We start from the raw sequence: 15,846 nt of genomic DNA, 5'->3' as shown, positions 1-15,846 counted from the left end.
CAGAAATGAAAATAATCATTTAAGGCTATAATGGGATCATATATTCTTGTGTGGAGAGCTAGACAATGCCTTAACAATTTCAAACTTGGTCTCAGACTTGTCAAGTCCTCTGAAACCTTCCGATTACAAAATCCAAATAAACTATGTGGAGGTTCTGAAACATTTCTTCATTTGACTTTTTAGCTTCAGCTGGTATGCAATCTCGTTCTGCAGCCTAGTTGTTTATGCTTTAAATGCTGGCACAACTTTATTCTTTGAGGTCAGGGGAGGGGTTGCTAATGAGAGCATCTCATTCAAAGGGAGAAGGGACGAGTTCAATAGTTGCATCTGCTACAGTTGACTCATGGTTCAGAACTGTCTTAAAGTGCTTCTTCCATCTGCTTTCGATGCTTCACTTTCTTAAAGGAGCAGCAACACATCTTTGGCTTGGAATGATGTAAGATAATGGGATCAGAGTCTCAAAATAAGCAGAAATTTTCAGGCACTTAAAACTAAAGGGTACTTGCATTTTTTGGGGAACTTTTAGTCATGTTTTTAAATGATACACCAGGAAAACATTTCCAAAATAATTCACTGCAATATTACAAGGTCAGAAAAAACAGTGAAAAAACATAAAAGTTCTCCATTCTATTTGTGATGCACGTGTTGCTCACAATTACCGTCAAATTTACTCTATACTCTAATCATGCCATGTGATCAATTCATTATTTCTCAAGAACAGACAACAAATAAGCAGGAGGAACTTCAGATCCTGGATTAAACTGAAGATAGACACAAAAAGCTGGAGTAATTCAACGGGTCGGACAACATCTCTGGAAAAAAGGAATAGGTGACATTTCAGGTCGAGAAGAAGCGTCTCAACCCGAAATGTCACCTATTCCTTTTCTCCAGAGATGCTGTCTGGCCTGTTAAATAAGTAATAATGTTTCCTACATATTCTATATCTTTGTTTTCTTTTTTGCCAATGGAAAATCATTTTGAAATGCTGCATTTTGAGGTCTCAGTCACAAGTTCACATCACCTGCCTCAAGAGCAGACCACTTCTATATCAACTTAACTACTACCATACAAAAACATGCATACATTTCAAAAACTCCTGAGCCAAACCACCTCTGGGCTTGACATCTTTTTGTTTACAACCCTACTTATAAAGCTCCAATGAAGGCCTGTTGAGCAAAAAACGTTAACCTTTTATCCCCCTCACTCTACAGATAACTAGACTATCCATTATGTCCAGCATTTGCATTTTTATTTCAGATTTCTGGTATTAGTTTCCAAAGAAAATGCATCAAAATGAGATTAGGAAAGTAAAGGACTGCTACAGATATGTTAGGCCACCAGGTCATAAAAAACAATATGCAACCATTTATGATTTTAAAAATTGTCACGAGCAACAGCACAGGAAAGTTTTGTGCAAGAAATATCTGAGGAACCAGTCAATGGAAGAAACACTTCAAGGTAGTGTCTGCGAGAGACTATATCACCTTCACTCCAATATAAAACTCCAAAAATAACATTTTCAGGTTAACAAATATCCATTTACAGTGGGAATGAAAAAACATATCCATGTATGTCCTGCAAAGTGATAAAATATTTAGAGATTTTAACATTTCATACATACTAAATATACCAAATTAAATGCAGTTTTTATCATAGAATTAGAAACAACCTTCTTCCCATGATTAAAGATTAGTTATATTTAAAAAACAGAGATCATCTATTGGTATCAACACTAACCAGGTTCATTTCAATGCCCACTCTATATGCAAATTAACTACCTTTATTTATCTACAATTCAATAAACAGCAACTCCCTACTTCCCTTTTGAGTGACACTGCCCATTCATAGTCAAAAATTAGCTGATTTTACTGCTTACTATCAAAGCTACCAGTTGACGAAGGTTTGCAATGAATGTTCATTATGAAATAGCAACATCATGATTGAAGGTGGCACTTTAAACCCGCTTTGCTCAATGTCTGGCCCTCGAACAACTGCCTCAAGTTGTTGAATCAACCCTTGGTTTAAAACTATTCCAGACGCCACACCAAATAAAGGGTTAAGGCTGGCAGATGAAGCACTGCAGGCCCTGCCCCGCCACTCACTCATGGTCTACCTCCTTATGGCCATGTACAAGAACAGTTGTGCACTGGGACACCCGCCACACTCCACGCAGGGCACACAATTAACCGCAAGAAGACGATGCTTTAAGGAAAATAATAAGCAAATAACCTGAATACCCGCAGCTCTTGATGGATCTGCGATGAGAGAGTGAGGGGTTGAGGAGGGGGGGAGAGAGGAAAAACACAGCCCAGCAAAAAAAAATCAACCTTTACTGCTGTTCCTCAACCTAACTTGATCGTCGCCCGAGGTCCCGCCTCCCCTCCGCTGCGGCGCCTTCACTCCCTACACGTCCATTGGTCGCCAGCGCCGTCAATCAACCACCAGTGGTGTTCCTCAACCTAACTTGATGGTTGCCCGAGTCCCGCCCGACTCTTCCTCGGCTGCGGCGCCGCGCCGTCACTGCCCTCCCTTCCATTGGCCGCCGGCGCCGTCGATCACCCGGGGATGGTCGAAATGACGTCACGGCTAAAGCCCGCCCCCTTTGACGCGTCTCGGATCGCACTCACGTGGAGCGGTGACGCGGTCGGCCGCCCAGTTCCTGGATGGGAATAGGACGAGCCGGGTGTCAATCGTCTGAGGTCACACTGAAAGCAGTGGGGGGGGCGGAACCTTGTGCGCGCGTGCGCACTCGGGGCTGCTCGTCTGCGTGTGGGGGTGGTTTATTCAAAATGGCGGCGCCCTGTTCGACTCGTTGGGGAAGTTAAGAGAGTTGTGAGTTGAAAGTGTTGCCGGTTCCATCTGATCATCGCCCAGATTTGGTGTATTTTATTTTAGTTTTTTTCCTTCCTCCCCTACACTTTGCCCTTCTCTGATTTCCGCCGACGGTCATAACCAGGAGTTGACCGGGGAGGAGCTGTGTTTGTGGCGGCCGAGCCTTGGTGAAGTGGAGGCCGAGCCTCAGCGCTGTCTCAGGTAAGAGCGACGATGGTGCTGCGGCTGCCAGCACCTTGCTCTATATAAACAATTCCAACATACACACATCGCACTACTTGTTGATTTGCTGCAAGGTGGGTGTAGTGCTTCTGAAACCAAGATTTTTAGTCTAAACAAAGAAACCCCTAAGAAGAAGGCTCTCTACCCGAAACGTCACCCATTCCTTCTCTCCAGAGATGCTGCCTGTCGCGCAGAGTTACTCCAGCATGTTGTGTCTGTCTTCTGTGTAAAGCTGCATCTGCAGTTCCTTCCTACAGCAAGTTCTGTTCTACACACACCAAGGTATGAGGTGTAGTGGCTATGATAATAGGCAGGCAATTACTAACATCTGAATCAATAATAGTTAATTTATATTAATGGCTCCATTGAAAATGCTAAAACAACAGCATAAGTAGTCTAACAATGCGGGCTGAATTGAAGAACATTAAATAAAGGACAAAGGCTTGATGTTACCTGGGTTAGGAGTTGAGGAATGGGGGTGATCTTAGATTTCTGAGAAGAATGATAAAAAATGTACATTTCCTGATAAAAATTAGCCTGTCGTGTGAGTGGGAATGCAGACAAGCTGAATGGAAGACAGCAATGTGCCAGATGACAAACACTACTGCAAAATTTAGGTTATCTGTCTTTCTAAAATAAATGTCTCAGATGCTGTGTTTTTAATGATTGTGAAATGTTGACATTCAAAAGTTCCTAGGTGTCCTTTACACTGCTTAATTATGAACAGCAGCACCTTCCATGGTTAATGTAAACATTGTCAGATTTTAATAAAGGCCATTTTTATACATTTTGGTTTTGCCATGTATAAATTACAGCTGTGTTTATACATAGTCCCCCCATTTCAGGGCACCATAATGTTTGGGACACATGGCTTCACAGGTGTTTGTTATTGCTCAGGTGTGTTTAAATGCCTCAATGCAGGTATAAGAGCTCTCAGCACCTAGTCTTTCCATCACCTTTGGAATCTTTTATTGCTGCTTATCCACAAGGACCAAAGTTGTGCCAATGAAAGTCAAATAAGCCGTCATGAGACTGGGAAATAAGAATACAGCTGTTTTTTTTTTTTCTTTTTTTTTTTTTTCTCCCATTTTTATTGAAAGCAACGAAGACAGAACAAAAGATTACTCCTGCATTTTTTCAATGGATTCTTCCTTATATTTTCCCTTGTCCTTGCCAACTTGGCGAGATTTCGCTTTGCGCTCCAGAATCTTCTTTCGATCCTTATCCAGCTTTAGCCTGGTAATCACCACCTTGCTGGGATGAATGCCAACATGAACTGTGGTACCATTGGCCTTTTCACGCTGCACGCGCTCAATATAGATTACATATTTCTTCCTGTACACTTGGACAACTTTGCCGATCTGCTGCCCCTTGTAGTGACCTCTGACGACCTGAACCTCATCATCCTTGCGTATGGGCATTGAGCGAACATTGTATTTCTGCCTCAATTCCTTAGACAGCGGCGAGGACATGATTTTCCTGCGGATGTGAGACGGAGCATTGAAGTATCTTTTACGATTCTTCCGCCGTGAAGAGGTTACAAATGGGTTGAGTTTCATCTTGGCGTCCCGACCGCTCTCCGATGGCCGCCGGAGAAAGAGTTGTTAGAGACATCAGCTAAACCGGAGGCTTACCAAAATCAACTGTTTGGAACATCATAAAGAAGAAAGAGAGCACTGGTGAGCTTACTAATCGCAAAGTGACTGGCAGGCCAAGGAAGACCTTAACAACTGATGACAGAAAAATTCTCTCCATAATAAATAAAAATCCCCAAACATCTATCCGACAGATTAGAAACACTCTTCAGGAGCCAGGTGTGGATTTATCTATTACCACTGTCTGCAGAAGATTTCATGAAGAAAAATATAGAGGCTACACTGCAAGATGCAAGCCACTGTCTGCAGAAGACTTCATGACGAGAAATAAAATCTGACAATGTTCACATTAACCACATGTGATTATTTATATTACAAATCTCATATTGTGGAGTACAGAGGCAAATAAATAAATGATGGGTCTTTGTCCCAAACATTATGGAGGACACTGTAGGTGTCCTTTACACAGGTTAGTGGAATCTAGCCAGTTATGAACAGAAGTATTGATTTTGATTGTAAGAAAACTTGAATGTAAGAATAGGTATGTCCTATTACAATTTTCAGTTTAGTTTATAATTATTGTCATGTGTACTGAGGTGCAGTGAAAATATGTTTTTGTTGTGTGCTATCCAGTCAAAGAAAAGATCAAATGTGATTACAATCAAGGCATCCACAATGCACAGATACAGGACAAAGGGAGCAAGATAAAGTCTTATAACATAGTCTGATGGTCTCCATTGTGGTGGACAGTAGGTCAGGACTGTTTTCTAGTTGGTGATAGGATGGCTCCTTTGCCTGATAACTGCTGGGGAGAAACTGTCCCTGAATCTAGTGGTGTGCGCTTTCACACTTCTGTACCTCTAAGCTAATGAAAGAGGGGAGAAGAGGGTGACCAGGGTGAGACTCACCCTTGATTATTCTGGTGGCCTTGCCGAGGCAGTGTGAAATGTCGATGGAGTCCATAGAAGGGAATGTCCACAACTTGCTGTTCCCATGCTGTGATGCATCCTGATAAAATGCTTTTTACAGCGCATCTGTGGAAGTTCGTTAGAGTAATTGGAGACATGCCACGCATCCTATGCATTCTAAGGAAGGAGGCATTGGGTCCTGTTGATTTTGATGAGATCACATTTGGAGTATTGTGTGTAATTTGAAAATTAAGCACAAAATTCTGTGGTGCTGGAAACTTGAAATGATCAGAAAGGTCAGAATGTATTGTTTTTTATTTGTATATAATGTTGGCCTCCTTATCCTACCGTATAATGCTTGCTGCAGTGGAATTTGCTACTCTAGTTGCTGGGATCATGGGTTTGTCACATGCAGTGATAGGCAAGGGTAAGCTTCCGTTCTTGAATATTTGGAACAAAAAGAACTACTTCGTTGGAATGCACAATTAAAGGGGTTGACAGAGATGATGTCCATTAAAGTCCATTAAAGGGCTTGACAGGGATGATGCGTGGAGGATTTTTTGAATGCTAAGTAGTCACAGTCAAAATAAAGACTGAATTGCTGGTTAACAAATGGGTGAAGAATTTATTTGATGTCTCTGGAGTTGGTGTGCTATGATACTCTACCTCTGATACTCTAGTCTTGCTTGATTGTATTTATGTATATTATTTGATTTTAATTGGATAGCATGCAAAACAAAGCGTTTCGCTGTACCTTAACACACGTGGCAATAATAAACCTAAACCTAAATTATAATTTACTTGTGGCTCTTGAGCAGAATTGCCTATCAAGTGATGTAAAGAAAGTATGTCCACAAGATATATTTGTATCAAACGGAATCATAATGCTAATCTGGATAAATACTTGTGTCTTGTAACTTTAATCAGGAATTTTGGTACTGAGGAAAGTTAATTAGTCCTTTTTTGATGCTGCAATTCATTCTGAATAAGTACACACTGCAACCACTATCTGCTTTAATACTGAATTAGAATATTTACACCTGACCTTTATCACAATTACTACACCAATGCTCAGTGCTGAGGGCTAGTATTAGTCCACAATAGCATCACTGATGCAGTTATCAAAATCATGTTAGTCAAATACAATTTTGTTATGAAAGTATAGAATGTTTTGTGATCTCGCTTCATAGTTTTTGATAATCCAAAAGTAAAATCTTGTGAAACCCAGTTGTGAAACAATTTGATAACTGACCTTTTCAATAAATGTTTACTTTCTGACTAGGTAAATGAAGGAAAATAAGGAGAACTCTACCCTGACTTCAGCACTGGCAAACGTGGACCTTAGGAAGCCATGCTGGTATTGGGATAAGAAGGATCTAGCACACACCCCATCCCAGTTGGAGGGTCTCGATCCGGCAACAGAAGCACGCTACCGTCGAGAGGGTGCCAGGTTTATATTTGATGTGGGAACACGTTTAGGGCTGTATCCTTTTGAATGTCTTTAGAAATTTTCTCCATCAATGGAAGGATATAAGGATTTTTCTTTGCAAGGACCCTTTCACTCCTGTTTAAGTACAAGTCAGCCATTTGTGGAATATATTTCCTGTATGTTCATACATGTTCATTAGAAAGTACTTGGAGAAGATTGTTTAGGACAATTTAGCTGACAGTTGTTATTTGCCCCATAATTAAAACAGAATTCAAACAAAAGCTCTTTGCTCTTACTCTGATTTGGTCTACCATTTAGTTACCAGTCAATCCCTCCCCCGCCAATAGTCGTTAATATTCCACTATTTACAATATAACTATTCTGTTCTAATCGCCCAGAGTCTAGATTTTTTTTTTTTATCGGTAGGTGCCTTATTGTATAAGAAGATAGAAAACACATGTTTGATGACAGAAAGTTATGAAGAGAAGGCAGGAGAATGGGGTTGAGGGGAAAGATAGCTCAGCCATGATTGAATGACGGAGTGGACTCGATGAGCTGGATGGTCTAATTCTGCAATGAGTTATGAACATTTCAAGACATTGAACTTACATCAGAATATTTAATATTACGACTTGTGTATGCCTTGATTGTACTTATGGTATAGAGTATTGTCGCAGAAGCACATTCTATTAAAGGTAATGTACTTTCAAAAAACATACTTACCTGCTCTTTTTCCACCCTTCCTGTTTTCAGCTAAAATTCTGCAGTCATTCTTGACTCTGGCTCAGTCTTCAGAGTTCATGATGATTGTGTTTCCTCATTAAGCTATATTTTGAGATATTACTCCCCTCTCATTCGCTTTTGGCTGAATTCATTTCTTGGCAAAGTTCAATTTTTGTATTCAGTAAGTTTACAAAATCTTAAAACCAATTACGCATCATTAAAACGATTAACTCAAGACTAAGAGAAAATAATCTGAAAATGCAAGGTCCTCTACCTGAAATGTTAACTGTTTCCATGTTCATCAATGGTGTTTAACCCACTGAATATCCTTTGGGTTTTCTATTTTTTTCACCATATGGAATTAACTTTCAGGAAAGAATTGTTTAATCTTTATCTGTGTAGCCGTGACCACCATTTACTCGTATTAAAATGCCACTTTAAGGAAAGAGTTAAAGTATTAAGATCGCCAATTGTAATAGAGCATAGTCTATGAATCAAATGAGATCTTACTAGCATGAAGATAATCTTGGGGGGAGAAATATTTACAATGTATTTCGATTTTGTTTACATAGCTGAGGGGAATTATTACTAAATATGTCTTTCTTTAACCAAAACTGCAAGACATTATGACACACTGGCCACAGGAATCATCTATTTTCATCGTTTTTACATGTTTCATTCCTTCAAACAATTTCCGAGATATGTAAGTATGAAACAGCCCTGCTGAATTAAGTTCAGTAATTTTTCAACGCTGATTAAAGCATCTTAGTATTGTTCAGTTATGTTTTATTCAGACTAACTGGCTTTTCTCCCATGTGGATTGCAGTAGATTGGCAAATTACTTTTGCAGCACAACCTCCAAATGTGTCTTTTGTTTGGGTAATAAGAAACAGCGTTAACATGTCCCGACAGATCGTAACCAATTTTTACTTCATGAATGTTCTGCTGATGAGAGAATCCTGCTCAGTACTTGACTCTAATCCCTGAGGATAATATTATCTGGTAGCTTCATTGTCATAAGAGATTGTCTCCATCTTAGACATTGTTCCCATCTTGGGGAACTGCGACTTTCCCAGAGTGAGCTACATGCTCTTGAACCGCTGACCAATTTTTCATTGAGCGATGGCCAAAGACACTGGTGCTCACTTGAACTGAGAAAATGGAATAAAATATTTTTTTAAATAACCATTTAAGAAAGGAGGGAGGAGAGGAGAGAAGCAGGGAACAAGAAACTAGATGATTAGGCAACAGTAGAAGGGAAAATGCTGGAATTTATAAGCATTAAAAAGTTGAAGGTTTTCTCCGAGATCTTCTGTTTCCTCCCACACTCCAAAGATGTACAGGTATGTAGGTTAATTGGCTTGGTGCACGTGTAAATTGTCCCGGGTGTGTGTCAGTTAGTGTGCGTGGATCGCTGGTCGGTCCAGACTCAGTGGGTCGAAGGGCCTGTTTCCTCTGTCTCTAAACTAAACAATTGGAACTGAGATTGTAACCAGCAGAATATACAAGGTGAACCAGATGATGGAGGGAGTACTTGGACTGCGTGGGTTTATTAAGTAAAATTCCAGGGCACAATATTAGGGGGTAATATACTGGTTTGGATTAGGGGTGGCAGAAAACAAGGGTTATTTTTGCGCTGCTTGTTGATGTGTTGTGCTCGGCTCTTCACGATCTGTGGTGATGGAGTGGAGTGTAATCTATCATCAGCAACCTTGTACATAAAGCTAGGTGGTTGTATCAAGTGTAATAAGGATAAGCGATGCGTCATAGATGGATAAAATGAATGGATAAGGACATGGTAGCCAGAGCACAATGTGGAAAATTGAGGTTGACTACTTTAGCAAAAAGAAGCGTATTTCTTAAATAAAATGAGATTAAAACGTATAAGTGTTCAAAAAGACCTGGATACAAGGTGATGTGATTGCAAGAGCAAAGATGTCGTCCAATAATGTCCGGCCACGTATAGATTATATCTGGAATGTTGGCTAATCCTCTATGCTTTCAAAAAATCCTGATCCTGCTGTCACATAAGCATTTAGTTATAGTGTTAAGGCATTTGAAGAGAATATTTTTTAGAACAAAACATTTGAGGGATTGCATAAGCAAGTAGCTTGAGTCTAACATCCCACATGCTGATCATACTGCTGCTTAGCACAGCACAGACTTAGTAGACTGGTACCTTTTCCTGGCTTGATCTTCTGGGATTTAAACACCATGCTGTCCGCTGTTTAGTATGGTGACAAGAATAGTACACATGTTGCTTTCTGTTGCTTTTTGAATGCTCCTGCTCGGTTTTGTTTCCTTTTGTTATTACCATGGAAGAAAGTATCCTGGATCCCATTCCTGCATTGTGCCCTGTAGATCAGACCACATTAAATTCATTGTAATGCAGATATGCAGTGAGTAGTTGTCTCGTGTACTTGTGATGCTGATGATGCTCCTAGTACAGCTTCAAAGAGTGATTGAACAGTGGGATTAGTCATAGCCTGCGAATAGACAAGTGGGCAAATTACATACAAAGAAATAAGAAGTGATGTATTTTAGCAAAAAGAATAAGAGATAACAGACCAAAGATCTATTTGTCGAGGATGTGCTGGAACAAAGGACCTGAGTGTATGTGCACGTATATCATTGGACAAGCAGGCTGATTAATCATTCAATTAGAGGGATCCTGTGATTCATAAAGTAGAGGTACAGAGTACAAACGTGGACCCTTCAGAACTCTCATTAGGCCACGTGTGAAGTTTTGTACCCATTTCTGTTAACCACATTGTCAGGAGGATGTGAGCCAGTGTGAGGAGTTTTCGGAGGAAAACATGCTCAAATGGTTCCGATAATAGAAATATTGGGGGTCATCTTAGAGCAGAGGTTGAGACGAATCTCTTGGAACTGTACAGGCTCTGATGGTTTTGACTGGGTAAAGAGAGTGCAGGGAATGTTCTAACGACCAGAGGGATTCATTTATAATTTGGGATAAAGGGAGATATGAGAGAAACACTTTTTCTTTTAAGGAGTAGTTATGATCTGGAATGTATTTAGAGTCACAGAGTGATACAGTGTGGGAACAGACCCTTCGGCCCACCTTTCCCACAAGCCAACATGTCCCAGCTACACTAGTCCCATCTGACTGTGTATGGTCCATATCCCTCCAAACCTGTCCTATCCATGTACCTATCTAACTGTTTCTTAAATGTTTGAATAATCCCTACCTCAACTACCTCCACTGGCAGCTTGTTCCATACACCCACCACTGTTTTTGTGAAAAAGTTACCCCTCAGATTCCTATTAAATCTTTTCCCCCTCACCTTAAACCCATGACCTCTGGTCCTCGATTCATCAACTCTGGGCAAGAGACTCTATGCATCTTTTTAATCTTTCATTTGTTTTCCCTCTGATTGCCCACAATGTCCTCGGATATATTTAATTACACATTTCTTGTCGGAATGGTGCAAGCAATCAGTGCCTTCATTAAGAAATTAAATCTTCACTGGAAAGATCATAGAAATGTAATGATGAGATTATTCTGCTTTAACGTAGCATAGGTTCATAGGTCGAATGGGTTTCCTTTGTATATCATAATTCTATGATTATTGCTTGTGATGAAAAATGCTTTAATAACCAAAAATTGCCATTCATCCAGGGACAGATGTAACGTAGAAATCAATAAACACATTTTATGACACGTATATCATTGGACAAGCAGGCTAAATGACAAATATCAGAATATTTGTGAAGTAGGTCCATTTTTTCTTTTTTTTTTAAAGCTGCTAAATTGATATACGGGAATGATTTAATGTTCAGATTGGGGCAACTTTAAAATACAAATCTTAATCTTTATCTCTGACGTCTGTGCCCGGAGTACTTTGCCACTTCTGTAAAATCAATGTTATTGCGTCTGGATCTCAACAGTTTGAATGCTTGGTTAATTTGTTCTCAATTTCCAATTCTACCAAAGTCAGATGTTTAAACAAAGTCACACAGTGCAGGAGCAACTCAGCAGGTCAGGCAGCATCTCTGGAGAACATGGACAGGTGATATTTCAGGCCAAGACTCTTCTGCAGGCGTTTATTAATATTTAAAGTACTCTCTAGCAGTGCTTAGAATTAAGCCACACTATATAGTTTTGTATCTAACTTTCCCATTAAATTGAATGATAAAAGCATATTTATAGCTATAAAAAGGAAAAGCTCTCATTTCACTTGTTTCTGGAGGCCTGATATAGGGTAATGTTTAACCGATTTGGAGATTAACACACTGCTCTCGGCCAATGGAATAATGTGACAAGGAAAGGTAAATAAGGAAATGCATTGTATTCAATGTCTATGGTTTGGAAAGGCTGTTGTTAAACTACATTGGTTCCTAAGCAAGCTTTTCTGAAGGATTTTGCAGTCTTATGTTTGTATACCGGTGGCTAGTTCCTGCTCGTATATTGTTTTGTCATTGAAATTCCTTCCAAAGCCGCATATCAGAGTTGTTGTTCGCCACAGCAGATTGCGGGACGCACGCATATTTCTAACTTGTCTTTCTGTTCATGTAGGTTACAGGAGGCTGCTGTCTCTTTCTGGCTGGAAAAGTAGAAGAAACTCCCAAAAAGTGTAAAGATATCATTAAAACCGCTCGAAGTTTGCTGAATGATGTACAGTTTTCACAATTTGGAGATGATCCCAAGGTTGGTGTTAATTTTGGGGGTTTTTTGCATCGGTGTAATAATATGTTGCAGGGAGACAAAAAAGCTGGAGAAACTCGGCAGGTGAGGCAGCATCTATGGAGCGAAGGAATAGGCGACGAAGGGTCTCGACCCGAAACGTCACCTGTTCCTTCACTCCATAGATGCTACCTCACCCGCTGAGTTTCTCCAGCTTTTTTGTCTACCTTCGATTTTTCCAGCATCTGCAGTTATTTCTTAAACAGTAATATGTTGCATGTCATTTTTCAACTCCATTCTTCCTGGCGAATCAATTTTTTATTTTTTTTTAATCACGGTAAGGCGCCCGATACCTTGGGTGAATAGGGAGATGTACTCTCTTCTAAACTTCAGATCGAAGGCTTTTGGGGGATTGTCCAGCACTGTGTAAAAAGGCCAGGTTTGATCTTCGCATGGCATAGATTACAAACTGAAATCGGGAATAATCTTTGGCGGCGACACATCTCTACCAGATGAGCTTTGTTCATTTGTTCAAAACGGATGTAAAGAGCACTAAATATCACTGAGAGGTGTTTTTCCCCCAATCCCCTGCTGGCTTTGTCCTATACATCTCAGTGGTAGAAGTCAATGCAGCTTTCATGATGATAAACTCTTGGAAAGCGAGAGGACCGGATTGAGTCACTGGCAGGATTTTAAAATCGTGTGGCAGTCAAGTAGCCACAGTATTTATCAAAATCTTCAACCTCTGAATTCAACAATCTTCACCCCCATCTGCTTCAAAGAATCCTCCATCATACCGGTCCCCGATTGTGCTGTCTCAATGGCTAATGGCCGTTTGCTCTAACAACAACCATAATAAAGGTGTTTGAAAGATTCGTAATAGTCCACACTTGCGTTAGTCTTCTGAACAACCCCCCCCCCCCCCCCCTGTCGTTCACATACTAGAAAATTAGACTAACAGAGAATTCCATCTCTCTTCCCCTGCATTCAACCCTCGATCATCTTGGCATCATAAACACCAATGTCAGGATGCTATTTGTTGACTACAGCTCAGCCTTCTACGCCATAATACTGAATAAGCTCATCCCTAAATCTCTGGACCTTGGTCGCGAGGCCTGCATCTGCATCTGGCTGCTGGAGCACTTCACTGGCAGACCTCACTCAACACTTTCTCCACCCTGACCCTCGACAATGATGTCCCTCAGAGTTGTGTGCCCAGTCTCTTGCTCTACCCCTACTGCACCCATGTTTGTGTGGCCAAGTGCAGTGCCAACTCAGTCTATAAGCTCTTGGAGGATACCACTGTTGTCTGCTGGATCTACTACAATTACTGGTGGACACAAATGTTGGAGTAACTCAGTGGGACAGGCAGTATCTCAGGAGAGAAGGAATGGGTGACGTTTCGGGCCGAGACCCTTCTTCAGACAGGAGTCAAGGGAGTGGCCGGGACAGTGATAGAATGTAGTCGGAGACAGTAAGACTGGTGGGAGAACTGGGAAGGGGAGGGGATGGAGAGAGAGGGGGAAAGCAAGGGCTATTTGAAGTTAGAGAAGTCAATGTTCATACCACTGGGGTGTCAGCTGCCCAAGTGAAATATGAGGTGCTGTTCCTCCAATTTGCGCTGGGCCTCACTCTGACAATGGACGATGCCCAGAACATAGAAACATAGAACATATGTGCAGGAGTAGGCCATTCGGCCCTTCGATCCTGCACCGCCGTTCAATATGATCATGGCTGATCATCCAACTCAGTATCCCGTACCTGCCTTCTCTCCATACCCCTGATCCCTTTAGCTACAAGGGCCACATAAAGGTCAGTGTGGGAATGGGAGGAGTAGTGAGTGCTGAGGAACTGGGAGATCTGGTAGGTTAAGACGGACTAAGCGGAGGTGTTCAACGAAACGATCGCCGAGCCTGCACTTGGCCTTGCCAATGTACAGAGGTACGATGGGCCTCCTCCATTGTCAGAGTGAGGCCCGGTGCAAATTGAAGGAACAGCACCTCATATTTTGCTTGGGTTGCTTACACCCCAGCGGTATGAACATTGACTTCTCTAACTTCAAATAACCCTTGTTTTCCCCTCTCTCCATCCCCTCCCCTTCCCAGTTCTCCCACCAGTCTTACTGTCTCTGACTACATTCTATCTCTCTCCCACCCACTCCCCTGACATCTGTCTGAAGAAGGGTCTCGACCTGAAACGTCACCCATTCCTTCTCTCCAAAGATGCTGCCTGTCCCGCTGAGTTACTCCAGCATTTTGTATCTACATTCGATTTAATCCAGCATCTGCTGATATTTCCTACTACAATTACTGTTTGGTTTATTTAGCTATCCAAACCCGATTGAAATTTGAATGCGCCATATTTCTTGCAGGCACAGTTTAAAAAATATATTTTTTGTTTCTTAATTAGGAAGAAGTCATGGTTCTCGAGAGAATACTATTACAGACAATTAAATTTGACCTGCAGGTTGAACATCCTTATCAGTTCTTGCTCAAGTATGCTAAGCAACTTAAAGGTACTGGAATTGCATGTTTGTGCTGAGACTATGGAGTCTTCAGTTTATTTCGCTTCAATTTGCTGATTTAACACTGTCCAGTTTAGTAACAAATGCACATATTTCAAACAAAACTCAGCTGGTTATATTTCTCAAATGCGCATTATGATTTGTAAATATTGATCTAAGAAGCTTGGATTACTGAGAAAAGGTCTTTGATGTTAAGCATTGATTGCAATATAAAAATAAATAGATGCAAAATTCACTTTCGTGAGCAATATTGACTATATGGTCGCATGGTAATTATCTGCATAAGCTTCAGATCTTGTAAACCACAATTTGAAGTAACTTGACCAACTGGATTCTTGTAATTGGATTGTAGCTCTGAAATCAGTGTATCTGTTGTGCTAATATTTAATTGCATGGTTTTATGTGATATGTGCACGTGGATGCTGACAGCTCGGTAACAAGTTAGATGTTTGCACTGAAAATCAATGTCTTCCTCAGTTACTAACATTTATCTGAAAACGTATCTGTAATACAGAAGAATAAGCTATTAATTCCTGATTGTGGTCAAAATTTGTTTTATTTGCAGACGTCGCTTGTAAATGCACCACCAATAGAAAACAGAAATGGTTCTGGTTTGATCTCATCCCCATGCATTTATTTAGTTTGATGTCAGAAGGCCACAGTAGATGGCAGTGTATTGAAAGACTGGGAGAGATGGTGGCTTTAAATTGTAGAGAAGAGAGTGAGGGAGAGCTCTAATAGATCTATCTTAGCTTTACGGCGAATACCTTCGAGTTGAAAAGCTTTCTACAACCCTCTGGGGCAGAGTTTCATCGTCCTCTAAGTGAAGAAATTCCTTCTACTTGTATTAATTGCACCTGGGAGTCACAAACGAAAAATATAAAAAGACTTCCGGATCAGGCCTGCGTATTCCTGGTTTAAGTACCAAAGCATGTGGTGCATTTACATGTTGACAGTGTCATTTTTTT

The 15,846-nt window shown here is 40.7% G+C and overlaps 3 protein-coding genes across 9 annotated transcripts in view; 1 reads left to right on the top strand and 2 right to left on the bottom strand.

Annotated features, from left to right (window-relative positions):
• Nucleotides 1-2,367, bottom strand: part of setd3 (SET domain containing 3, actin histidine methyltransferase) — a 120,962-nt gene extending 118,595 nt beyond the window's left edge. For 2 of the 4 annotated variants that reach the window (XR_004413153.1, XM_033027682.1), the window contains exon 1: nucleotides 2,230-2,367. The gene's annotated coding sequence lies outside the window, so the exon portion shown is untranslated. The remainder of the gene's footprint in view (nucleotides 1-2,229) is intronic. The other 2 variants (XM_033027684.1, XM_033027683.1) reach the window with 2 other exon arrangements.
• A 380-nt stretch (nucleotides 2,368-2,747) lies between these two features.
• The window catches only part of ccnk (cyclin K), a 32,016-nt gene continuing 18,917 nt past the window's right edge, over nucleotides 2,748-15,846 (top strand). For 2 of the 4 annotated variants that reach the window (XM_033027680.1, XM_033027678.1), the window contains exons 1-5: nucleotides 2,757-3,033; nucleotides 6,840-7,040; nucleotides 8,331-8,412; nucleotides 12,247-12,378; nucleotides 14,764-14,869. In XM_033027680.1, coding sequence (XP_032883571.1) covers nucleotides 6,844-7,040; nucleotides 8,331-8,412; nucleotides 12,247-12,378; nucleotides 14,764-14,869 — 517 coding nt within the window. In that variant the 5' untranslated portion in view covers nucleotides 2,757-3,033; nucleotides 6,840-6,843. Of the gene's footprint in view, nucleotides 3,034-6,839; nucleotides 7,041-8,330; nucleotides 8,413-12,246; nucleotides 12,379-14,763; nucleotides 14,870-15,846 lie in introns of all 4 variants that reach the window. The other 2 variants (XM_033027677.1, XM_033027676.1) reach the window with 2 other exon arrangements.
• LOC116977240 (60S ribosomal protein L26-like) lies at nucleotides 4,122-4,665 on the bottom strand. The gene has a single exon (XM_033027681.1). The coding sequence runs from the start codon at nucleotides 4,611-4,613 to the stop codon at nucleotides 4,176-4,178; it is 438 nt and encodes a 145-aa protein (XP_032883572.1). The 5' UTR covers nucleotides 4,614-4,665; the 3' UTR covers nucleotides 4,122-4,175.

Source organism: Amblyraja radiata, chromosome 9 (assembly GCF_010909765.2).
Source record: "Amblyraja radiata isolate CabotCenter1 chromosome 9, sAmbRad1.1.pri, whole genome shotgun sequence".
NCBI classification, from domain to species: Eukaryota; Metazoa; Chordata; class Chondrichthyes; order Rajiformes; family Rajidae; genus Amblyraja; species Amblyraja radiata.
The sequence above is the reverse complement of the archived record's forward strand: the minus strand, read 5'-3'. Positions and strand labels throughout refer to the sequence as shown.

What these genes read in the sequence shown, in the direction of transcription:
- LOC116977240 (XM_033027681.1), bottom strand. Translation starts at nt 4,613, where the DNA reads ATGAAACTCAACCCATTTGTAACCTCTTCACGGCGGAAGAATCGTAAA.